The 27,541-nt window shown below is 36.5% G+C and overlaps 1 protein-coding gene across 12 annotated transcripts in view; it reads right to left on the reverse strand.

Moving 5' to 3' along the window:
* Positions 1–27,541, reverse strand: part of LOC136876182 (coiled-coil domain-containing protein AGAP005037) — a 1,087,707-nt gene that overhangs the window by 614,462 nt on the left and 445,704 nt on the right. For 11 of the 12 annotated variants that reach the window (XM_067149908.2, XM_067149917.2, XM_067149915.2 and 8 more), the window contains 2 exons: positions 26,139–26,412; positions 13,898–14,096 (listed from right to left, as the gene is read on the reverse strand). In XM_067149908.2, the coding sequence (XP_067006009.2) occupies positions 13,898–14,096; positions 26,139–26,412 (473 nt within the window). The remainder of the gene's footprint in view (positions 1–13,897; positions 14,097–26,138; positions 26,413–27,541) is intronic. The other variant, XM_067149913.2, reaches the window with a different exon arrangement.

Here is a 27,541-nt window from a genome sequence, read left to right on the forward strand (position 1 = left end):
ATGTTATCTTTTTTTCAATTCAGCTGTTCTTACTTGTCTCACAGTATGACTTTTGGTTTTGACAACATGAAAATGAGTGAGGATTGAATGATGTTAGTAAAACCATTCATAATGCAGACAGTGTAACATTATGACTGGTGTATGTGTATGGGTTGTAACATTATTTGGATATTCCCTTTGGTAGGCCTAAGTATGTAATATCATGTTATGGCTTGGTCAGAAAAGGAACATGAAACTACCTCATTCTCCACTTCCCTCCTACAGTTCTTCAGTGACACTCAGATTTTCTACAATAGCTGTTGGTGAAACTGTTGGGGACCCAACTCAACATAATATATCATATTGGGCTACTTCCTAAAAGGAGTTCAATGGCACATGTTGTTTAATATGACTTCTACTACTATAGTATATGTGAATTATCACTCAAAGCTCACAGAATACAGTAGAATTTCTGTTAATCTAAACTAGACCAATGTGAATGAATTTCAATTTTAATTAAAAATATATTGTAACAGTACAAAGTATTGAAAAGAAACAATGTATAAATTCACTTTTTGCTTTAAAAAATAATGATGACATTGTTCAAGTAGACAAATTTAAGTATCTAGGTGAAATTATTGAACCAGCATGGTTAAATCAGCAAGCTAACAAGAAATCTAACAAGTTACAGAAAAAAAATCGATCACAGATATAATCAGAAAATGGCGATAACAATTTTATAGTCACTTATATAGGATGGATAATAACAGGCTCATAATGAAAATTTTAAACTTAGCCTTATCAATGAAAAGTCACAATAACTAGATAAAAAGAAACCAGTGAATATCTAAATGAAATTGGCTTTAATGAAGAAATCATTCAAGATGGAATAAAATTCAAAACCTTAATTCACAAACACAAATTTTCTGTGAAGTCCACCCGACTAAATACAGGATGAACTACAATGTAAAGAAGAACACAGTGAGAGGATGAAGAGATATTGGGAAGAGAAGAAGAAAAACACAAAAAGAAAAAGGCTGATAAGTTCAAATGTGCTCCTTAGTTGGGCATAACGAATCAAGAAGAGTACTTACAACAATTAGTATTTATTGTACAGTTACAATCTATTTGCCATGTTCATAAAAATAACTCATTCTCTTTTGTCACAATGAACTGAACAAGGTATTTGCACCACCCTATCTCTGGCTTGCAGCACTCGTGAATAGCATGCATACCCATTATACCGAACAGCGAATTTTAAATTTATTTGATAGGAAATGTTTTGGTTAAAAAAATATTTAATCAAAATAAGTTTTGGTCACAATTAGTTTGGATTAACAGGACTTTACTACTGTATTCATCTAAGCACTGGCAATACAGATATTGGATACAGTACTTAACACTCCAGCAGTTGATATTGTCATTATCATGGTTTTCTGATCAACTGCATGACACAGATATTTTCTACTCATTTAATAGAGTCTTATTAAACCTATATATACTCTCCTTCACTTTTTATTTCATCATTCTTTTATTGTGGCTACATAGATGAGTATTTGTATAATTTTTTTGTTTTGGTTTACTTGACAGGAAAGTCAGTATAACATGATGATAGATCTATTCATACTCGTGCACAAGAATTGGACTTGGCACCCTTAAGTGTTTTGATTAATACTTATAATTATAAAGGAAAAGTATACTCTTGTGTATAGAATTTGACAGCTGGTGTTGCTAATAAATTACATTGGCCTTCAATTACGATATATTATCAATAGCTCCAGATGCACCTGCTTTCCTCAGGTTTCCAAAACATTTGAGTTAATCTATTAATGAGTTGCAGAATCAGAAGAGGGCAGCTTATATGGTCAGGTACAGTTTGTAAGATGGCATCTTTACTCATGTGTATCGGCCAAAAAAGATTATGGAATTTAAATTTTCCATCTCTTTTTGAAGTGGTTTAAGCCAGATGACCTGAGGTCCATACACTTGTATAGTGTATCCCGTCTCTGATAAAATGATAGGCATTATTTTCAGTACACTGTTTTCTAAACTATTTATTATGGTAATGAACTTGATTCAGTTATCAGTTCTATTTCATAAATTACTGTAAATATAATAGTCTGTCTTCGTGAACTGTTCCACTTTGGCTGCTTTACTACAAAGGCAAGTATAATGACTGAATTATTTGCTCCTTGGATATGTTTCTGGGTTTTAATTACTTGGCAAGACAATGTTTAAAATCAGGTTTGTACAAATATTGGGTTCAACACTCAAAACTGTTAAGATAAGATCAGAATCACTCTTAGTTTTCTAACCTGCCAAGCTTAATATTCTGATATATGTAGGCATCTACCCAACAAATCTAAAATTTATCGGTAAGGAAAGGTTAAGTGATAAAATCTCCCTTATGGCCAACTGAATAGTAAGCAATGTAAAGGATAAGACAGCACACCATCTTCACCTCCATCTAATAAATGAAGATGAGAAGCCTGTATAAGCTGCCACAATCACGCTACTATGACCATTTGGTGGAATGAGTAACAGAATAGCAATCAGCAATGCCAACCTTTATAACAAGACAGTAGTATTTAATTCTCGGATGCAGAGCGGGTCTTGGCCCACAAGTGGCCATGGCTGGTCCGTGGACCAACAGCTCTGCACTCCAACCAGCCAATCGAGTAGAGGAGGGGTTGCCACGGCTCAACCGTGGCTCTCTGCCTCTGTTCAGGAGACAGATAGGGGCTGGTCCCCACCGTTGGCTGTCCTGAGAATGGCTTTCAGTGGTTCCCCATTCTCCTGCACTATGGAGAATGCCGGGACAGTTCCTAGTATATGCCACGGCTGCCAACCCTCTCACTTTCTCTGCATCTCTGATGCAAATCTCCTGGCCTGAGAGATGGCATCACCATCTAGGAGTCTCGCTTCCATCTTCAGGGGAGGAATGAAAACGTTTAGTGCTAGTAGTTAAATAATAACGGCCGAGAGGATTTGTTGAGCTGACTACACAGCACCTCATAATCTGCAGGTCACCGGGCTGAGTACTTGTCACTTTGTAGGCCGTGGCTCTTTGAGGCTGTTGCGCCATTGGGGGGAGTGTAGTACAGAAATATTTTAAATAGTTATATTTGAATCAGCCTTGTCAATACACTTATGAATGAAGGAATATTATTTATTCAACCAAACATGTTTCAGGAATTCAACCATTCCTTCGTCAGTGGTCAGTGTACTGACATGGCTGATTCAAATATAACTATTTTAAATATTTCTGTACTACATTCAAACTAGTCAATACGGATCAAACAATAATTTTATCCTATCATGGTTAAGTTTATCAACATTGGGGAGAGTAGTAGTCAAACTGTGAACGACCTGCGTAAGCAGAAACATATCAGGAATAAGAAGAAGAAGTAGTTAAATTCTCCTCACTTGCAGGCAATCTTCTAGAATGGAGGATGAATATAGGTTATATGATAGATAAATACTTTTGGGTTGTCAATATACACTAGTGTCCAAAAGTTAAGCATAATCACTAAACAAGGCGATACTGCCTGATAGGAATGACAGACGGATTGCTGAACAAATGGAAGCTGAATCACACACCATATGTCAAACAACTTGTCCAAAAAACAGTGTCAGAAAGGTTCTGAAAGCTAAGGTACACCTTTGACAGCAACTAACAAACCTTGGAAATGTCTTCCACAACAAAATATGCTGTGAACAGGGTGTATGGTTACCCCTAATGGCCACACATGCGTCGCAGCGACGTGGCATACTCTCTGTCAGATGGTCCAAGAGCTCTTGTGGCAGTACATCCCATTCCTCAGAAAGGGCCATACAAAGGTCTTGGAGGGTCCTTGGTGGAGGCTGATGGGATGCAATTCGCCTCCCCAATGCATCCCAGGCAAGTTCTATAGAATTCAGATCGACAGATCTTGCTGGCCAGTCCATGCAATCAATGTCTTCTCCAGCCAGAAATTCATCCACCAGAGCAGCACGATGCGGTCGGGCATTATCGTCCATTAAGAGGAAGTCTTGACCAACTGCACTTCTGAAGAGTCGAACATGTGGTTTCAGTACCTCATCCCTGTATCTCTGAGCGTTAACAGTATTCCTCGGATCACCCATGAAGATAAGCAAGTCCGTATGGCCATTCAACATGATGCCACCCCACACTATGATGCCACCACCACCATACTGGTCCTGTTCCATGATGTTCCTGTGGTTGTATCGGCTACCCGGTTCTCTCCAGATTAAGGTGCGACAGGAATCGTTCTGCAAACTGAAGTGAGATTCATCTGTGAAGAGCATATGCCTCCATTCATTTGATGTTGATTGCTCCACTCCCATCTCTGTGCTGGAGTGAGTGGGATGCACACCGCTGGATGTCGGCAAACAGCCCTGCTGTTCTGAGCCTCCGGTACACAGTTTGCCAGGAAACAGCAACCCCTGAGATGGCTGCAAGCTCCGCTGACAATTGTCTTGCAGATGCACTCTGATTTCGTCGGGCGGTTAAGGCCAGATATCAGTCCTGTTGTGGGGTGGTCACCCTTGGTCGACCTGGTACTGGCCAACGACTATTATCTCGTATGTCTTGAAATCATCTCCAAAGCCTGGAAATGACACTTTATGGCACATTCAAGGATACAGCGACTTCGGTCTGTGTCTGGCCTGCTTCCAGGTGGCCGAGTATTCTACCCTGCAAAACGGGGTCCAAATGGCATCGTTGTGCCATTATATCGTCACGTTCACCATGAGGCTACACTCCGCACACTATAGCAGGGCAAATACGACTGAGGGAATATGGGGTGCAGGCACTGGCTGTGTTTACCTTGCGGTTACGCCGCTAGTCAAAGCTGGGAACACTCCTTTCCTATACAGAGCGAACACGTCAGGTTGGCAGGTGCATATGTAGTGCGATTTGTGGTCTATTTCCTGTTGCCCTGCTTACTCGTAACTTGCACTTAACTTTTGGGCACTAGCGTATAATCTTGAATAGACTGGATTTATAAAGATATTCTGTTTCCTTATTTACACTGGTAGAAAAAAAAATTGCAACGCCGTGACTGTGTATGTCACTTTATTCATGATTCAACGTAGAGGTAATGCAGCTTGATATCATTGATGATCAACAGTACAGACCAATTCAAGCAATATATGCCAAATACTGAAGGTGCTTAGCAACACAGCAATATACAGTATTCCCTTCTCTATCAGCCACACAGGCTTGTATACTCACATGTAGGTAATAGATATCATCCTGTGGTATATTGTTCCACCTGTAGTCACAATTGTGCAATGCAGTACAGACAGGGTCAGATATGGTCCCATCATGTTCAAAACATGTTCTTTTGGAGGGAAGTCAGGGAATCAAGCTGGCCAGGACAGTTTTTAAACACCATGAAGAGCCCATTGCTAGTGGCAGGAGTATGTGTGTTGAAACAGTACATCATATTTCTGTTGCAGAAATGGCAGCAGGATGGGTCACACAAAGTCCTGGATATAGTGAGCATGGTTTAACAGATCCTCCACTAATATCAAAGGTGAACAGGAATCATAGCTTACTGGGATTCACACCACGATGCCAGGAGTTAGGCTTGTAAGCTGGGGGACGAATACACTCGGGAAGATGACTCTCACCAGATCAATGTTGCAGATGTAAATGGCCATCACTTGCATGAGGGCAGAATGTGTCAGGAGAGGAACCCGGGGCAAAGGTGCACATGTTCATAGTACTGCTACAAGTAGACAGTTTCCAATGGTATATATGCACAACCCTGGTGCCATATTTTCTTGGAACTCTCTTGCGGATGCATTATAGTCTGCCTGTGATGCCGTAAAAATAAGCTGACCTTGATGCACGTCTGTTCTATGCAGCCACCCTGAACCTAGTCTACAGGTGTGGGCCTGTTCAACTAACCATTGCTGATAACACTGCTACACCACGAATACATCATAAACAATATGTGCAGCAATCCGTCAAAATATCCATCCCCCCTCGCCAAGTCCCATGATGCGGTCCCTCTCAAATGGCTGTAATTTCACAACAGGGGCACATAACCATCTTAAAGGCATGACTATAGCTGATTGCTATACAGGTAAATAACATTCAACCTGCCAGGCACACACGATACTGTCCGACGCATGGCTGGACATGGTGCAATGAAGTGAATGATTTGTTAGCCAATGTCCTTGACATGTTCATCAGTTTAACTACAATCCTCAAGTGTGCAACTATTGTACCCATGTGCAACTAGATATTGCTCTTCAGGATGTTGCAAATTTTCTTTTCCCTGACAGTGTAGATTCTTTTTAAGTTTAATATAACTTATCATTCTGTTTGAAAATTCTTAAATGAAATTGCCTTCCATCTCAGTTATTCTTCCTTTCTTGTGTCCTTTCTCTTCCTGTATCTTGTTGTCAAACAATTAAGTTCCTTTACTTCAACTTATGCACACAGATTATATTCTGTACGTAAGATTTTTAATCTCCAGCCTCATAAATGAAAAGTCTTAAAGGAAAAGTAAATAAATTTTACCTACCACAGGAAGACTTCATTGCTTGAAATTAAAGTTTTAAATTCCATAATCACTCTATCATGTTCTTACTCGATGAGAAGATGTTATGTCTTTATTATATGGTAAATGTTTCTCTGAAGGAAGCAGAATACTGGAGATAACTCACTCTGCCATAATACGTTATTAACGGTAATACCATTTTACAACATAGTACAGAAAAATCAAACTGAAAGTACAAGAAGTGAAGTACAAGAAAAAAAGTGTACAAATATATATATACAATGGTTATAGTAAAAGTAAGCACAGGAGAGTAATAATCACTTCTGGAGATGGTGTAAATGATTTGTTAATTTTAACTACGAGCAATTAAATACATCAATATCCACTTTGTTTAGCAATTTTGACATTTGTTTCCCATGGAATGCATAGTTAGTTCTATGTCAGTTTGTAGATAATGTAATTAAACCTTGTGCATCTGTCAGGTATGTGTAAGTTAATTTTTTCAAGGAGTTGTGGATAATTCACCAAGGAGTGGAGCAATTTAAAAATGAAAAATGTATCCAGGAATTCATGGTGTTGTGATGGACTATGTAGATTTAAGGACTGTTGTAGGGCAGTACAATCAACATTATCATACGGGAAGCTTGATCTAAATGAATATATTGGCAATGTATGTGAGAGAGAATATATCAAAGTACAATAACCATATATGTTTCGGTTGGGTGTGAGGACATTCCGCTGTAAAAGGGAACGAAAGAGCTGACCAATTGGCCAAAGAAACTTGTAATTCAAACTTGTCAGAGAGTTATACTAAGTGCCCAATTTATTTTGTCAAAAGAACCGTAAAGGATGAAATGCTCTCTCATTGGAATGAACTGTGGTTAGCAAGCAAAAATGGCTTAGTAACCAAAGACTTATTTTTTCCAAATGTATATAGTAGGCTGGGATGTAAATATATAGTGTGGAACTTTTATGTAACTGAAGTGCTTTCAGGTAATGGTAAATTCAATGCTTACTTCGAGCGATTCAAAATTCCAACACAAAACGGCTCACAGTGCTTCTGCACTGAAGACATTCAAACTGTAAAACACATGCTGTTCAACTGTCCTGCTTTTGAGAGAGAACGTTTTGAACTTAAGATACATTTGTTAACTTCCAGCTGCTATTTCGAAAAACCATAAATTTCATATTTTATAAAAAAAATACTGCTCTTTTCAATTTTCAGAATTCTTTTTTTTTTTTTTTTTTTTTGCTATTTGCTTTACGTTGCACCGACACAGATAGGTCTTATGGCAACGATGGGATATGAAAGGCCTAGGAATGGGAAGAAAGCGGCCGTGGCCTTAATTAAGGTACAGCCCCAGCATTTGCCTGGTATGAAAATAGGAAACCACAGAAAACCATCTTCATGGCTGCCGACAGTGGTGTTCAAACCCACTATCTCCCGATTACTGGATACTGGCCGCACTTAAGCGACTGCAGCTATCGAGCTAGGTATTTTCAGAATTTATTGATTATGTATTTGAACACACATAATTTGATATTGTCTGCTTATTAGCTGTTTAACATATGTATTGTATATATTATGATCTGGTATTTTAAATATTAGTACTCTAGTATTAAGGACTGTACATATCATACTTTTATCTTTCCATTTCTGTTCATGTTTATTTTACTGTTTATGTATTGAATTTTATCAGAGAAATTGTATGTTTTGTATAAACTACAACCCTAACATACCTTATGGTAAATTAGGGTTCACAGCACTTTGGAGTTTAAATAACAATAAATGAATATAAATGATTTCATTTATGTTGTACTGAATCTAATCTGTGGATAGAGTTCTGATGAGAAGGGTTCCATACAGGTGTACAGTTTTCAAGTATAGCTAAGTTGGAAAATTCTCTGGAATATCTAGTAATGCAACCCAGTCTTTGTAATGATTTCTTACAAATAGTTCCAATGTGTTCATTAAATGGTAGGTTATAACTGAATAAGACACTAATGTCATTAACTTGTGAAACAGGAGATAGAATATTGTTATTACTGAATTTGTCCTGACATGATATTTTCTCCTTGCATGTATATGTATATACTGCTGAGTTATGAAAATGCAAGATGAATTTGAACTATGGTTTTTTAGAATCATCATTAGTTTCCATCATATCCTATTTACATGCATAAAATAATAAAAATGTTGTTTCAACTGAAAACGTCAAATTTTTATCCCATATTTTGTTTCTATTTTGAATTAAGCAAAGAAAAACAAGAAACAGATTAAAATGTCATCTTTATTTTGTTGGATTATCAACTTCAACATCACATGAAAACACCATAAATAGCTGGTTTCTGCATTTCACACTAGGCCAAAGATATTATTCAGATTAAAACATACTTTAAAAAAATATTTATATGCACTAAGAGATGAGTGTAATGATGTTGCTTAATGTCATTTGGAACTTAGAATGGAGGGGAAGTGGGTGGAGGGAGGCAGGAGAAGAAGGCATCTTCCAAACTGTCTCTTAATACCTCACTATATGAAATAGTAGGCCTATGATGATTCTTTTCAAGCAAACTGTACATTTCTGACTCATGAGCTTGGTTATTTTTGGCAACATCTCCTAATCACCAGAACCAGAAGTTTATAGCTCAGTTTTTTGAATTTTCATTTCATTGTTTTTTTACAGCAGATATTTTCCAGTAAGTTATGCTATATCTCTGTGAGCCTGAACATTATACTATTGGCTTCCAATGGGGTTGAGCCAAATTTCTCCTTCATGATCAAGTGAAACATTCTATCCAGTGGAATATATGTGTTTGTGAAATGTACAGTATATGAACTTACAGATAGTTATAAAATATAGTCAGCATTTCAATGACCAACTATGAATTTCAGAAAACAAGGGAAGAATGTATTACATGTAAAAGAAACAAGTAATTTTTAAATGTACATACAAAGACAGCATTAATATCAAGATTATCTATATTTAAGAATTATTAGAAAGAGTACTGGTAAGTCTTCTTTGTATCTACTGTTGCTATTATTGCTATCATCATCATTTACAGCTTGATTTTTCAGGAAGGTCCATCCTGCCTTCTCTTACCACATGTGCTGATGAATGTTGCCTCAGCACACCAAGTTCCTGAATAATTTTCTGCCATCTCAGACTTGATCTTCCTGGTGGTTTCAATTTCTCAATTTCATTCATCCATTTGTACACTGATATGGAGTTTTTTCCCAAGTTATATCCATACCAATTTATTTCACATTTATGAGTGGATATTTACTTTTCTGGAACTGTTTAACTTAGTTCCTTATTGTGTTGTATTTTGTAATAGCTGGTTTCTGCATTTCACACTAGGGCAAAGATCTTATTTAGGGCTTTCTGTTAACATATCATGACCATTTGCCACAACTTAACTTTGGTAAAATATTTCTTTAGATATACTTGGAAGGTGTTTGGATTTCAGTAGTTCAATGAGACTCCAGTGGCATCAATTTGCTCATATCTAAGTTATACAGACATATATTTTGGCAATCAATTGTGAACCTTTCAAAAGAAATCTTAATTGCCAGTTAATGAGAAAGAGAGTGTATATGATAAATGTTTTTTGCCAGTCGGCAGTATACTCACTACACTGTTAAGAAATGAAGCATTACTACGCGGGGTGTACTATATTGTTTTAAACTTTATTTTTGTACGTCCGGATATGGTTCACATTTCACTTTTGAAGGTGGTGATGTGTATTTGGTGTCTTGTTCCACCGTTTGGTAGCAGCACATGCACAGGAGCCAACGAATGCACTTGTCATTGCCATTTCATAACAACACTGTCAACGTAGGAAGAGACAACATGGAAAGCAACCGTCAGGGACAGAGCTATATGATTTGGTTCCTATGGAAAGAAGGCATGACCATTGCAGAAATTCATCGGCGCTTGGTGGCAGTCTGTGGAGAACATGTGCCGTCACAGAAAACAGTTTACAACTGAGTGGAAGGTTGGAAAACAGCACGCACATTGGTGGACAAGGGAACCAGTTCTGGAAGGAATGTGACAGTGTCAACACCAGTCAACAATGCCCGGGTCAAACAGGCCATCCAAGGAATGAAATGCATCACATTTACAGAAATGGAGGCAGCCACAGGAATTAGCCGAAACACCCTGCAGTGGATCGTGCATGGCGACTTACAATTGGGGAAGGTGTCAACCACGTGGGTACCTAGACTTTTGTCTGCAGATGAAAAGCAGAGGCGTGTGGATGTGTTCAGAGAACATTTGCAATGCCATGATCAAGATCCAGCTGACTTCATGGCTAGGCTAGCCATGCCATAGATCAAATGGGATTCACGGTGCTGCTTCACCCACCATATTCTCCCGACTTGCCACCAAGTGATTATCACCTGTTCAGGAACATGAAGAAACCTCTGCGTGGTCGCCGTTTTTGTGGATTTTGCAGAACTGGACACACCAGTCAAGGCATGGGTACACAGCACTCCAAAAGAATGGTTTCATAAAGGTCTGGAGAGACTGATACATCAGTGGCAAAAGTGCATACAATTATAAGGAAATTATGTTGAGAAGGTGGACATAACTACTGATGTGTAATGTACTTCATTAGGGTAGAAAAAAATGAAGTGTAAAACAATATAATACACCCTTTGTATTAACTTTGCAGGGACAACCACAAGTTGTAATATAAGAATATTTTGAAGTAAAAACTTGCAAGAAAGAGAATAGCAATGAATTTCAAAACAATTTTCTCACTTTTTAAGTATGAGGAAATTTAATTTTCAATTTTTCTCTAAATAACTCATCTTTCAAATAGTTCTGTTAACAGTGACTACTTTTGGGCACTACTTAGTATAAAGTTAAGATTAAAGAAAGGTAAAAACAAGAAGAAAACACCAACATGGCTCTTCAGTCCTCATAGGCCTTGGCCTACCATTGCTCACACTGAAGGCCTGCACTTTACGAGATAACATACAGTCAGTGCGATTAATCCTTTAGGCTTTTATTCTCAGCTTTCTAGAGTGGAGCCACTATCTCTATGTCAGAAAATTTCTGAACTTATTTCACGGAGTCTGAGTGGACCTTGAACCAGCTCTCAGATCCAGGTAAATGTTCCAAACCTTGGGTACACCATTAATTAAGATACAGTTTAAGTTGAAGATGTACTATTTATACATAAATATTAATTTTCATTCAAAATAGTCATATTACTGTATACTCTTAAAAACAGCTGCTCATTACATAATAACATATTAAATTGAATTATACAGATCTTAATTGATAACGAGCTTGTAACTTTCCTTAAATGAGCTGTTCATTTTTTGTGATCTATCTTCCTGTATGAACTTCATATCTTCATTTTTGTTTTCAATGCTAACTTTCTATAACCATGCAAGGGCAGTGGAACACTGGGGGTTTAAATGTGGACAAGACCAGAGATTTAAGAGGGATGCCCCTCTTGCCACCACATTCTAGTCCTAGTGAAAATAACTCCAAGATTTGAACTCATGACGCTCAGGGATGGTAATCAAGTGGCTGGCCTACTGCACTAGCATGCTCACTTTTTATATTTGTACTGCAGATAATAATATTGAGTGAAGTAAATTTTAAGTATATTTAAGATGGAAAAATCAAACAGTTTATAGTTTCTGAAACCAATGTGGACAAATATGATAGAACGAAAATCAAAATGAAGAAATGAATAATATTAGTTTCTACGCATGAGATACCCCAACTTGTCTTTATTGCATTAAATTCCCAAATTGATTCCTGATATATTTACCATGAACTGGGGTGAATCCTTTCAAATATTCAGAATTTTTAAAGAAACATTCCATTTACTGCACTTAGATCGCATTACATATTTGAAATTTTTAATATTTAGCTTTGGTGATGGTAGATTAATGAATTAATTTATGTTCCATAATTGTATCTGATCACTAATTTACTTTGCATATACAAACAGAATACCAATGTGTGGATTTACAACAATGTATCAAATTTTATTTACATTTCAGTTAAGAATGGCTTCCGATCAAATCTAAACTATATGAGTTTCTAGACGTAGAAAATGTAGTAACCTCATAAAGAATAATTTACTCAATATGATAATCGTTTACATTATATAGAGGAGCACAAGACAAATGAAAATTAAGAACCAAACAAGGAGAAGGGAAAAGACAGCGCAGAAATTTAAAAATGTGATTTCACCCTCGTGAAATTTCCTATCAAGGAAAGGTTAGATATTTTACTGGCAGAACTGATAGCAAAGAAAAATACCATACCAAATTAAGTTTTTCAGAAAGAAAGACGTTGATAGTAATTACTTCGTCTTTCCAGAAAGTGACGTTGCAACACCGAATTTCACCTGATGCCTTGGACCTCAATAAAATTGCTTGGTATTCACATTTGCAGCAATTTAGAATGAAACAAGTATGTTGAGGAAATAAGGTGCAAAGTCCTGGGATTCAGCCGCAGATCTCTACTGGGAGCCAGAAAGAAAGCAGTTCATACAGCCTATTTGGCATTAGCACGACCAATACTGTTGTACGGACTTCCTTCCTAGCACCCCACTACAGTGGAGAACATGATGAAACTAGAGGGAGTTCAATGCCGAGAGAGAGAGAGAGAAAGAGTGTGAGTTGTGAATATTATGTAAATATGTCTATGTAAATATGGTAACTGTATATCAGCACACTATGTAAACTATAACTGTGTAGGTGTTTTAATATTGTAATTTTAAGTGGGGATGGAGGCACGTTTGTGAATGTGGGGCTATGTACAGTATTCACTATGGGCATGGAAATGAAGAATAGTATTTAAGATGTTTGTATGAGAGTAAATATTTCATAACATCACAATTCTGGAAATCAGTTACCTGGTGGTAACAGAAGTTATCTAATCGATGTTCGGACTTCACAAATGCAGCACACTCGAGGAACATCTGCTAACAATGACAATAGTTGGTTCTGTGTGCTACAACTTAATATTAACATTCAAAACAATGTTCAGCAAATGGATTTTTGTTATGGTTCCTGTTGTCGAAAACATACATAAATGATCAAATTCTCACCACCCGATTAGAATAACCTCACTTTATGGTACCCACTGTCAGAAAAATCTCCTTAAATATAAGAAACTAAATTGACTTCACTTGTATGAAACAAAGTAAGTCTGCAAGATGCTGATAAAGTACTGAGCAACAATTGTACAAGCTTAAGTAAATTCTTGCAACATCAGATTTAAATTTCTGCACTATTCCTGTGGATGAACTTCTAAATGTTGGAGGAACTGTTTCTGAACATGCTTAAAATGAAATTTACACAAATAATTCCTTCCTATTTAACAAGCAGAACAATAAAACTTTCAAATTTTATAAAAAAATCTACTCACCTTAGATCCTCAAGCTCATAGAACATGTCCTTCGAGGAATCATGGATGTAGATCTTGACATGTGGCGAGTCTAGATACTCCATGGTGAGTTGCTTGGGGAAGGATCGAACAAAAAGTGCCTTCACAGTGTCGATGGAGGTGATCTCATTAGGAAGTAGAGCTCTCTTGGTCTCGTTGCGGTACTGCAGGAACACCAGCCCTGTGACACATGCCCTGAACCTCGTAGAGACAGTCATCCCTCACTGGAGTGAGATGTAACAACTGGCCTCAGAACAGCACTAATTTGCAATTCATGAGAGTCAACGATTAACAGAGCATAGGTCTTCACTCAGGCAGGTTAACCTCAGAGGCCAGGTGTCACATTCCAGTGCATAACATCTACAATTAGCTTGATGTTTTTGTAGCTTGTGACATGGACTGCATCAAATGTAAAAATGTTAATATATTGAAAGTTACAATAAATGATGAGTGATTTTTATTGCAGTATGTGGCAAGGATGTTCTTGTATTAAGAAGGAGCACATTGAATTATGTGCTGTTGCAATACTCAAATCTTGATGTAATTAAAAAAAAATGGAAATGATAATATAAGTACAAACATTTTGATGATATTAAACATAAGATGGTAGGCATATATTAGTTATCTTGTACCACATTAGGAGTTGAAAGAATTGGTGATACTCAGGTAAGGACCCACTTGTAAGAATGATAACAATGGGTTAATTACAGGGGTAAATCCTTTCTGAAATCATGAAATATAAATGATTGTGGGTTCCTTCTTATATTCATGAGCTGACAAACAACATTCACAAATATTTAAATTTCCCATTCAGAAACATTTCTCCAGCTATTCGATTGGAACCTATGCACACAGGCAAGAGTATAGTAATAATCAAATGAAATTATAGTTTTGTATTTTATTTTAAATTAAAGGGAAATCCCTTAACAACAATAAATGGACACAATTAAAATGGAACTTTGGCTTGAGGTCCTCTTGGCCCATGTAAGAACAACTGAGGAACTGTCTGACAGTGAGATAGCAGCCCCAGTCTTGAAATCCAAAAATAACAGCTGGGAGGTTTCACTGAATTGACCATGTGTCACCTTGTAATCTGCAGGCCTGTGAGCTGATCAGTGGGCAATCAGTAGGCCAAGGCCCATCAGAGCTATAGCACCACAGGGTTTGGTTCTTTTCGATTTATGCCCAGTTTTGCAATGGTAATGAAAGTGTTACCCAGTGAAAGAGAATGTACTGAGAGGAAAGAATTAAGACAAGATGGCTTCAGATATTACAAGTTTTCACTATATCACTGAGGGAATAGAGTTATTGAAGTCCAGTTTCTGAAATGAGAAGGTTTTAAATGCAAAACTGGATCTATTAGGATGCAGATAGTTTATGGATATAAATTTCTTAAAGCTTCTGAAGTGGCTTTGTATCTCCGCCCTCAAAAAGCCAATGATTGGTTCAACAAGATACGGTAACAGATTTAATGTCTCTTCAGGTACTGTGAGTTTTAAGAAGATAATTTAATTAAAATACTTATTATATTTTCCTAGTAGGAAATATAGATTTCTACATTTAAGTTCTTTATACCGGTACAGTACATGTTGAATGCTACAAAAACATCAAGAAACACATCATACAGTAATGAATGAATGAATGAATGAATGAATGAATGAATGAATCAATCAATCAATCAATCAATCAACTTATCCTGCTCAGCAGCAGAGCAAAGAGGCTATGACTATAGTATATTATTTAGCAACATTTAACATCTTAAAAGACATGACAAGATCTTTGGGTTTGCAGAAGCCTGACAGATGCCATGTTCATGAGATTTCTATACATCAGTCTTTTTCTTTAAATGGAAATCTCAATAACAATATAATTAGGCCTACCATGAAGTAATTCCTTACAATAATAAAAATAGTCAATCACGTAAGATTCTTTTACCCTCGTGACTTAACCATATGTCTGTTTTCTTACAGACCGCTACCAAACAGTCCGTTAGCATTCACCAATTAAATCCAGCAGTCTCCACACCCTATATGACTCCTGACACCCTACCACTTTTAATAATATACTCACTTCTTTTTTTTTCCTTTTCAATTTGCTTTACTTTGCACCAGCACAGATAGGTAATATGGTGATGATGGTACCGGAAAGGACCATGGCCTTAATTAACCCTTTCAGACCGAGTACGCACAATTGTGCGGGTTCGTATTTTCGTTATCCCTGACCGTATTTGATGTTTTTTCGGCGCTATACCGGACTGCAGTGATTGTGCAGGACACGTGGCGTGTATTTCAATTGATTTTAGTATGCGCTTGACCGCCAGGGCGAAGGAAAAAGAGTTTAAAAAGCACAGTTGATCGGCGAGATGGCAGGAAGCAGTAGTGCCGAAAGTAAGTATTTATTTACTGCGTTTATATTAATCTAGAAGCTTTACTGAATACCGGAATATATTCAATGAAGTGTGTACATTGGTTAGTGAACGTAAATTTTGAAGCTACACCATCGTACGTGATACAACGAGGTTTTGAATTTTGATACGCACAATTGTGTGGGTCCTGTTTTTCGGATGTTAGTTTTTATTTTGTAAAATAAACTATTAATATGTGTACTGAGGAGCATTTTAGTCAGTTCTTGACGTACATACAAAAATTCACACCTCCAGTTTTCTTTCCGGTCTGAAAGGGTTAAGGTACAGCCCAGCATTTACCTGGTGTGAAAATGGAAAACCATGGAAAACTGTCTTCAGGGCTGCCAACAGTGGAGTTCAAAGTCACTATCTCCCAATGCAAGCTCACACCTGCATGCCCCTAACTGCATGGCCCACTAGCTCGATGCTCACTATTAAACTGTTTAAAAAGAAATCTTAACTTGTTGAATACAGAAGCACAGATATGCAAAAGTAAATAATGTTGTCATTGGTTTCATACTCTACAAAATTAGGATGAACTAAATATCAAAATAAAAATAAAAACAATGGCTTTTAATCTTTCTGGTCTGGAGACAGGATAGGCTACTTGGGTCTGTCATACAAGAGCTTGTTTTCAACAGAAAATTGACAAATCAAACATTTTTAATAAATCTATAATCAGTTTTCTCTCTTCTATCTTAGTATAATATCAATTCTTAGCCAAATTAGCAGGGAAGGTAAAAGGATACTGATGTTTTCCTTATTCTTAACTGTACACCAGTACTTACATTTGTATTATAATAGGAAGGCATTTGGTAAATGTTTCACTCCACATAATGCTGATAGGATAAATTAAATGGTTCACAACTTTTTCAGCTCATATTTTCAAGGTCTATAATTTCTGTTTTTGTGGGCCAAGGAAATATAAATTAATTTAATGCTATCCTGTACCAATATTAGAATAACAAATGAAAAAGTTTACAATGAAATCTTCAGATTAAAAATTGTCAATATAATACAGTAGATACTGTAATATTTAAAACACTAGAGAGGAAGTAAGAAGTGGAATATTTTAGTGTTATTTGGAATACGAAGACTGACTGTTACTTTTCCCTTTTCTCTTCTGCATTTCATTCCTGAATTTCTTTAGTTTTCAAGGAGAACAGCATATTTCAAAAACAATTACATATTCCAAGCAATTTCATTATTACTTTGCATAGCCACGTTGAAACACTGGATACTATGAGATCTCTGGTGAGTAGTTGGATAGGGTAGTTCATGCACTGTTGGCTAGATGGGGAACGGAAAGAAACTGGCTACTCTTCCAAAGATAAATTCTGCCACAGGATGTCTGATCAGTGGTGTCTGGCCTAGCTGGGGACAATGACTAGATTACCAAAATCCACATTGAGATTAGGTAAGTGGTGGGTCACTATTTCGAATTCAAAGTTGAAAAAAAGAAATTTTGATCATATCATACCACAGCTTCAATTTTCTTTTACTTTGAAACTTCCTTCCCTTCTCAAATTTTTTAAAATGCTAAGTTTAAGGTTTCTCCCTCTGAAGTGTCCCCCTGTTAATTGAGTGTATAAATACTGTTATACATGAATGAAGTAGACACAATAATAATATTCAAGATTATTCTACCATCCTATGTTTCAGATCACATATGTTTCATTATTTACCAAGAGAGTTATGCAATGCAGATCATGAAGTTGTAAACTTGCATTCAGGAGACTGAGAGTTCAAACTCAACTGTTGAGAGCCCTGAAATTGTTTTCCATGGTTTCCCATCTTTACAGAAGGCAGCTGCCATGGCTGTAGCTTCATCCCTTAATTAAGATCATGGCTACTATTCTGCTAGTCCCAACACCGTTTCATCTCAGTGTTGCCAGAAATCTTTATGCGTCAGTGCGCTATTAATCTGAGAAGAAAAAAGAAATCATTACCGTATTTAAAATCAATTCAGTGATCAATGGTTATACCAAAGGAAATCTTTTAAATGGTGTCTTTGAGTGGTAGACATCGTTACCATGATTTTTTAAAGATTCTGTGCAAGTTCGGCAAGCAATGTATAAATGCAACTGCAAAGACAGATAAAATATTATTTTGCTTTTCAATTTAGTTACAGGGATGAAGTTGCATGTCATCACGATGAATACAACCAGCATTGAGAGAGTAAGTTATATCTTAACATAACCATCAATACATCACATTAAAAACAGATACCCCCACACAGGACAGCCTTTTTGGGAAGAATGTGAGATCTGATGGAAGCATGGTCTTTAGGAAGGATCCTTTTAGATATGAAGTGAGGTGAAGATATAACATTCTGGGAAAAATCAATTCAGGTTTAAATGAGTTAAGCTTTTACAAAAAAATTGTGTAAAACATTCTCAGCTAGAGATATGGGTTTAAGGCTATATAAAAATAATAACAAGGTCATTAAGTGAAAGAATGTTAATTAAGCTATTTTGGTTTTACATTTCACTGATTCAGACAGGTCTTCTGGAAAAGATGTAAAAGGACAGGGCTAGGACAGGCAGGAAGCAACCATATCCTTAGTGCTTGGTGTGAAAATGGGGAAACAACAGAAAAACTATCTTTAGAGTTGCTGATGGGGGTTTGAATTCACCATTTCTGAATGCAAGCTAACAGCTCCATGGTCTGAACTGCACAGTCAATTTGCTTGGTGAACACTAATTAAGAACATAATTAGCTTAGTTACCAGATGCATATCCTCAGTGATCAAAGTAACATCTGAAAGTTGAATTTTTCCAATATCAAGGGACATCAACTGTTAAGCATAGTGGTATTCTTTTTACATAAGAAAGAGATAGACCTAAGACAAAGATATATTGCCCAAATCTGCAAACCCAAAGGTATGTCACTTGCAATACCATTCAGAATCTCAGTGAAAGTTTGAATAAAAGAAGAATTCTATGATCACATTTCAGCTATTAAACCATGAGAGATTAAATTTCTTAAACACATAAAAGAGAGATAAAAGTAAGATAGTATAGTCATGAGACTTTTCTATTTGGCCAGCAATGTTATTACTCGACCCATCTAAAAAGCTAAAAGCTTGGCTCACAAAAGGCTCACACTCACCTGCAAGCCTTGGGTTCTTTATCTCAATTTGATTCATCAGCACGTATATCTTTAGTTACATAGTTTAATAACTAGAAATGTATAAAGTTGTGAAATATCTTGTAAGAGAATATGTTAAGAAATTAAACTTGTGCACATTAGTGCTGAGATACGGTATCTTTGAAGCAAACCAACAATAGTGCATGTTTCCATTGATTTACGTGAACAGATTATCTTTCAAGGTATAAATACCTATTATAATTTGCTATTAGGATTAAGATATCTTAAGTCTGCTTGGCTTACAATGAATGCAGTCATGCTCACTACCATGATTGTTGCAACTGTTCTTTTGTAATAAAATAGGTGACAATACACTACACATATTTCTATTTTTGAAATGCTTGATGATGCTTGTTGTTTTAAGGGGCCTAACATCGAAGGTCATCGGCCCTTTTTTGAAATGACACAAAAACAAAGACCAACTATAGTCAATACCAAACCTGACAGAATTTAGATGTATGATTAGAATTTGCAGTTTATATTTATCATAATGGAATTTAATTAGGATATTTTATTTCACTTCTGGTCAGCACAGAAAGTATACCCCAATTTAAGAGTTACATTACATATTTCTGAGAGATGCCCATTACACTTCTTGTAAGATGGAAGTGAATTAGTGATCTTATTGTCGGATATAAAATGAGGATGAGACAACATCAAAAATAGAACAGAACGGAAAAAACAATATTCTCAAAAAATCAAGACGATTTGACAGATCACAAAAGAAGTCTAAAGACTGAGTGATGAAGGGAAGACTCTAATGCCATACAAAACCCAAAAAGATATTTAAGATGAACCAGAAGATCATGCAGACCAACTTAACCAAAACTTTATTATCCATGGACATAGCAAGGAGAATATTCATATGAAAAGACTACAATTAACAATAGAAACTGAACTAATTAACTGAACAAATAAAAATGGATACAGTGGTAGAAAAATTCGCCTTATTGTAAGGTGTATCCTATTGCTCTATGCAGTTATGTTCATTTAATGAATTTCTAATGTGTTCCGAGGAAATTTTACAAAGTATTAAAAGTATAATAAAAATCTTCCAGGCTATTATGCCATGGTCCACTCCTCTCGCTTCTTCCAGACGATTTGACTACTGCTGCAGTAGTCATCTTCTGTGGCGTCGTGTCGATACGCTCTCCTATAACCCACTGCGGGATGGAATTTAATTAGAATATTTTACTTCCCTTCTGGTCAGAACAGAAAGTATACCCCAATTTAAGAGTTACTTTACATATTTCTCAGAGATGCCCATTACACTTCTTGTAAGATGGAAGTGAATTAGTGATCTTATTGTCAGATATAAAATGAGTATGAGGATCCCGCTGCGGGATACAGGAGAGCATATCGACACGACGCCACAGAAGATGACTACCGCAGCAGTAGTCGAAACGTCTGGAAGAAGTGAGAGGAGTGGACCACGGCATAATAGCCCTGAAGATTTTTATTATATTGATACTGGCCGTGAAAGCCTTTATACTTTAATATTAAAAGTATATTTTTACCTGAATACTATAAAATATATATTATTAGCCAGATAATTTAACAAATCAAAATATTATGAAAAGTAATTACAAGTGTTCAATAGCAGAATACACACAGCCCATGCCATGTTAAAAAAGACTAAAGAGACTTACCAAAAAATCAGGAATTGAACATTTTCCTGCCAATGTTTTGACAAACTGAGTTGCAACATTGTACAGTACATCTGTGGTAATAGCTGTGTTAGTAAGTAGTAAATGAAGTGTGAATGTAAGCTGTAAGTGCAAGTTATTTCAATCAATCAATCAATCAATCAATCAATCAATCAATCAATCAATCAATCAATCAATCAATCAATCAATCAATCAATCCTGATCTGCATTTGGGGCAGTCACCCTGGTGGCAGATTACCTATCTGTTGTTTTCCTAGCTTTTTCTTGTGATTTCAAAGAAACTGAAAATTTATTAAACATCTCCCTTAATAATTTGCATGTAGAATGACAATTTTCAATAAGAAAACATTTTAAAGGCCAAATACTACCAGTTACAAAAAGTCCAACTCATTGGCTGAATGGTCAGCGTTGAGGCCTTCGGTTCAGCGGGTCCCGGGTTCGATTCCCGGTTGGGTCGGGGATTTTAATTGCCTCTGATTAATTTTTCTGGCCCGGGACTGGGTGTTTGTGTTTGTCCCAACACATGTGATCAGAGAACACACTACACTATGAACCACTACAGAAACATGCAATAGAATAAGGCTAGCATCAGGAAGGGCATCCAGCCGTAAAACAGGGCCAAATCCACATGTGCGACACAGTTTGCACCCGCGACCCCACAGATGTGGGAAAAGCGGTAGAAGAAGGAGAAGAAGATAAAGAGACAAAAAAATAAACAATCTTTGCATAAATGATGTATTTAAAGTTCTCTCACTCACCAAAAATATTATTAATGGTTTACAGCATACTATATGTGAAACATGGCATGTTGTTAATTCTTTTAATACAGGGTATGAGAGTATGTCTTACTGCTGATTTTCAAACGTAGGGCCACTCTACAAATAGCCGAGGGACATACTGTTTTGTATATTACCTCAATTAAAGAAGAGTAGGAAGCATAACTGAAATATGTGATCAATAGCAGAATGCTATCCTGTCAGATGAATACAATGTAATGAAATATGCCTGGACAACATATGTGAAAAATGGAGATGTTACAAGAAGACAGCTGCAGATAATAGCAATGCACAAAAGTAGAATATCATGTTCTGTTATGGAAGAATTCTCATATCTTAGAGTAGAATCAAAAGATGGCACAATCCTCTTAATATTGCCCAACTGAAGCAGTTTAGTGGATGTAATCAACATATAAAACAAAATATCTAAGAATTCCATGTGCTGTATTTACTTTGGATGTGAAATTAAACATCTAGTTGGATTTGTCTCATCAGTCATCTTATTGGAAGCTTCCTCTGAGAGTATACCCTTCAGCTTTCCAGAAAATTTGGTATCAACAACTATAATATTTCATTTTTAGAGCAACAATGGTTAAGAACAAGAGAACAATATTAAAGCATTCAAGCTCTTTTAAGCCTTTTCAATAATGAAATTACTAATATTTTGCCTGCTGCTGTACTGGGGCAAAACATTGGTCATTTCATTATTATAAAAGCCTAAAGAGCTTAAATACTTTAATATTTGTAATTGGTGAAAATAAATTATGGTTTACAATATCATCTTTAATCAGTTATTGTTTAGTATGCTTTATTCTATTCTTTATTCTATTTAATTCTATTTTTACATTTCTATACATCAAATCATTAATAATAATTTTATTTCATATAAAGTAACTGTTTATTAAGATATTACTAGAAGGAGTGCATAATAGTGCAAGTCATGGATTTGCAATTACTGTACTTTCACTAGAAGTACTGTGCTTCCCACAACATCCCATAGGTTATGTACTGCTAATTTGTTTGTGAATCTTTATGAAGGTGTTCAGTATATCATTTAATTCAAGGAATTGATTTAAGGAGTAACTGAATGAATTTCATACATACATCACTTCATAAAAAACGTATCAAAGTAATGATTCAGAAGACTTTCATTACACTGTTATGAGGACAAAAGAAAAAGAATTTCAAGACCTTTCTACACTCTTCCACAATTTTATTGAAGTTGTCGACCCACATTTTATAATACAGGAATGTAATATGGAATACTCAGGGCTCAGAGAGGTGTGAAAGATTCATGGAATAATATATCAGTTTGTGTGTCAACCACATAGGATGTGAAGGAAGAGCTTGAGTAGAATATGTAAAGCCCTATAACTTAGCTTTCCATATACTTTTCATGCTTTAGCTAATATGTAGGACCCAGATGTTGATGACTTGTTATCTTTTTATTGAGTGGTCAGGTCCAATGCTCCAATATATACAAGCTTTGTTCATGCCAACTCGATGATAAATATGTACATTTTATTTTGCATTATTTGATTTTTTTGCATTTTTTTTAGTTTTTATATTTTAAGAGCTTTTTATTTTATTTTGAGAATTTGCATCATATTTTAGAAAAAAATTTCCCTTTAGGTCATTTTGTCCCTTTTTCCCTGTTACCATATTGTTTTATGACATTACGTCTGAAAGCCTTAACTAGTAGTTACATAAATATTGAAACAAAAGATTTCAATACAATATTAAGTACCAGTAGTCTTATTATTGTTCTTTTGAGTCTTTGTTTCTGAATGATATTTATATTTTCAATTTTGTAGAAATTAATTTCTCAGGTTGTTTCCTATAATTTTTAAAATGCTTTTGTAAACTTTATTTTCACAAATCTTTTATTATTTTGAGTTCTTTCAAACTGTTTTTTCATGCAACCTTCATTGCATTGTGCATTCTTTGTCTTTGAGCAGCCTGCAAATAAAAGGCTTATATTATGTATTTTGTAAATATGTGATTTATCTATTATTTTCTGAAGAATTTTTAAACATAATTTTTTCCATTTCATAATGCACTTTCTTAATTTTTAGGTCATTTAATAAAGTCATTTGAAAAATTAAGTGCATTCTTTTTATATTTACGTCATCAACATCCGGGCTTTCCTAATATGGCATTTTGTATGTGTGGTATGTTCTCAGTTTCAAAATAAGCATCCAAAACATTGTCAGGGACAGATCATTTAATGAACCAGAGGTTTGAAATGGTTTTCTCTCTCTCTCTCTTTCAAGAGTATAATTTATTTGTCTGCAATCAAATTCATGTTGTAAGTTGTAAAACAATCTGTGTTACTACATGTTCTCGAATCTATTATACAAGGAAGTCCCTACCATCCATTGCAGAGCTGTGAATTATTTCCTTCATACAGAAGTTCAAATAGGATCAAACCAAGAGACATCACTTTATCCTAGTCCACTGTTCTGGACAATGCTGGTAAAACCACTGACATGCCCAAATGCAAAATACATGGAACACGATCTGAAAGATAGTGCAGTCTTTGGCTTGTACATGGTTGCACATTTTCCACTAATATGACACTAAATCAGGGAAAATTAGATAATCAGCAAGGCAGTCTTCCTCTATTGTCATTAATACCTGCTGAAATCACATAAAATCAGTGCTGGAATGAGGTGGCTTGTGTTGCACGAGGGTCCACTTCGGACTTCTTATACAATAACCAGTACCTATGTAAATTATAGCTTCATAAGGAGTGAATTCAGCTTTATCACTCCTCAGTCCATAGAAGAGAAACTGTTATTTGCCAACGGTCTTGTGATGCAGCCATTGACAATATTTGCAGTAGTTATTCTTGCACCAAATAATGACCTTGGTCATTTAGAATTGCCCAGATGGTTATGTGCAAATGCAAGACACCTTTCACAATACCCAATACAATGAGTTCTAACAATGTGTTTCATGTATAATATTGAACATTTCTCTAATTTGATTAATGCCTTTGATGATACAGGTTATGTATATAGAGTAGATGCTCTACTTTTCCAGACTTTCAACGTAAGGCTTTAAATATTCATCTATTAGTATGACTCACCATGTATATTGCATCTAATTGCCATCTCAGAGTTCAACAAAGAAATGTATATCACAATATTAATTTTTGACAGATATCTTTCCTTTTATTGCCATAAGCATACAGTTATTTATTCATTAATAATTAAGACACCTTTCAAGATATCCAATACATTGAGTTCTAACAGTGTGTTTCGTGTATTATGTTGAACGTTTCTCCAATTTAATTTAGATTATGTCTCAGATAAATCACTTTATGTTTATCCGTAGGCCTATGTTGGACCAGGTTAGGATAGTCAAATGTATTATGGAGAAGTGTTTATTTTCTACCATCTATGTCTTTTCACAGTTGATGAATCAGCGATCTGATAAATATTGAACATATCTTATAGATTTTATTGAGTATAACTTAGCCACATTTTACTGCAAACTCTGCATATGTACTCATATAATATTCCATATAACAGGAAGAAGTTATGGATAGTTGGTTTGTCTCCAGTAACTTTAATCTCCAATATACTCATATTTTTCCAGAAGATTTTGTGAAGGGGGGAAGGAATTGGCAAAGGTTTCATGTAATAAACTTACTTCAAGTGCAAGTCAAGTTGCTGGACCATACAGGAAACTTACATGTGTTAGTCCACATGGTGGGTTGAGTACAGATTATTTGCAACTTAATTCAATAAAATTGTCAGAGTACAGAAAATTCTTATCATTTATGATGGAAATCCACCAAGTGCTGATGGCTGCTAGTATAAGGAATGGTGTGTGTCCGTTGCGCGAAGTGGGGGTGAGATCAAGAACATTCAAATATTGTACAGATAGTGTGGCTGTACTACAGGTGCTGATACAGTGGACCCTGCCTTCATGCTGTGGAGGGTAATCTGTATAAAGCACAAGCCACCCCATGCCAGAAAATCATCAAAATTCTTCTGTTAGAAGTATCTCCATCCAAAGAGCATTCACAATTTCTGATCCATTCTCATCAAGATAAAATGTCTTGAGGTAAGACTAACAACAACCAGAGGAAAGAGAACAAATCTGAGAACAAATCGTAAGTTCGCGATTGGTGTGTTGAGGCCAGGGCCCACTGCATGGCTACTGGACACTCATGCAGGATGCAAGAAGAGCGAGCTAGAAGGTAAAGTATCCCCTACCGCCGCTGCCGGACGCTGCCGACTTGCTACTCGGGTGGTGTTGGAGAAGCACACCGGGATGACCTTGAGGGGTCGCAATCCTTAGCACACCAGACGTCTTACCGAGCGGCCTTTCCAGCGTTTTCGAAGGCGTTCGCACGACGGGCAGAGAACTCCGCTGCTTGCCGCCACGACGAAAACCCGTCGAGCTGGTCTCCACTTCCGACATGATCCCGGGGTCCTCGTCGAAGAGCATGGCTGTTGATGGGGGAGGATAGCCCCGAGGTAGAGGGGACTGTGGAAAAACAATCACCATTTAAACAGAGACAACACTTCATAGGCCACATAAAGCATATTCAGATAACTTTCTGAAACATCATTAGCACTTTAGAAAATGAACCAGAAACCACATGCAACCAGATTACCATAGCCTTCGTTTTGCTTCAAATGTCTTGTTTTAAACACACAAATAAAAGAGGAAAGCAATACACAAGGGAATATTAAAAGAAAGATAACTTTTTTTTTGAGACAAGAAAATATTTTAACTAAACCAGAGTCATTATTCACTGAATGAAACAGATTCATAACTCACGCAGTATTATCACCCCAGTCAATTCACCTCTAATACATGCAATTAGTAGGCCTATAGATCTCCATAGTCACATAATCAGTTCTACGAGAAAAAAAAAAATACTGTTGGAAAGATGTAGTAGGGCCGTGGAGGAAATATATAAGCATATTATGTTCACAATCGCACCAAAGAAGTCGCTCATAAGCCGGGCTGAGTGGCTCAGACGGTTGAGGCGCTGGCCTTCTGACTCCAGGTTCGATCCTGGCTCAGTCCGGTGGTATTTGAAGGTGCTCAAATACGACAGTTTCGTACCGGTAGATTTAGTGGCACGTAAAATAACTTCTGCGGGACTAAATTCCGGCACGTCGTCGTTTCCGAAAACCGTAAAAGCAGTTAGTGGGACGTAAAGCAAATAACATTATTACACTCATATTCATAAAAACCAGGGCACTTTGAAAGACTAGAGATAGGAAGTTTATATTCACAGGACATGTACATTAGTATGTTTTGAAGAAATGATTAGCATTTGAAATATGTCGGCCCTCAGGTTCAAGGTCCACACCGATATCTCGGCGCACCACCACCGACTGGTAAAATGTGCCTGCGGCTGTCGTTATCGCTATAAACCGAAGGTAATGGATCAGTGTGACATGAGCAGACGTGCGGATGCCTCGCAGACGTATGCGAAAACCGTACCGTCAGATGAGCGAGTTTGAAAGATGGCTCATTATTGGCATGAGAGAACGTGATGCATCCATCCGGGAAATTGCTGCTCGTGTGGGACGAAGTGTGTCGACAATGCAAAGGGTGTGTACAGAAACGTTCACAGAAGGCCGCAGAACACGTCGATACG

Source organism: Anabrus simplex, chromosome 6, assembly GCF_040414725.1.
Source record: "Anabrus simplex isolate iqAnaSimp1 chromosome 6, ASM4041472v1, whole genome shotgun sequence".
Classification (NCBI taxonomy): Eukaryota; Metazoa; Arthropoda; class Insecta; order Orthoptera; family Tettigoniidae; genus Anabrus; species Anabrus simplex.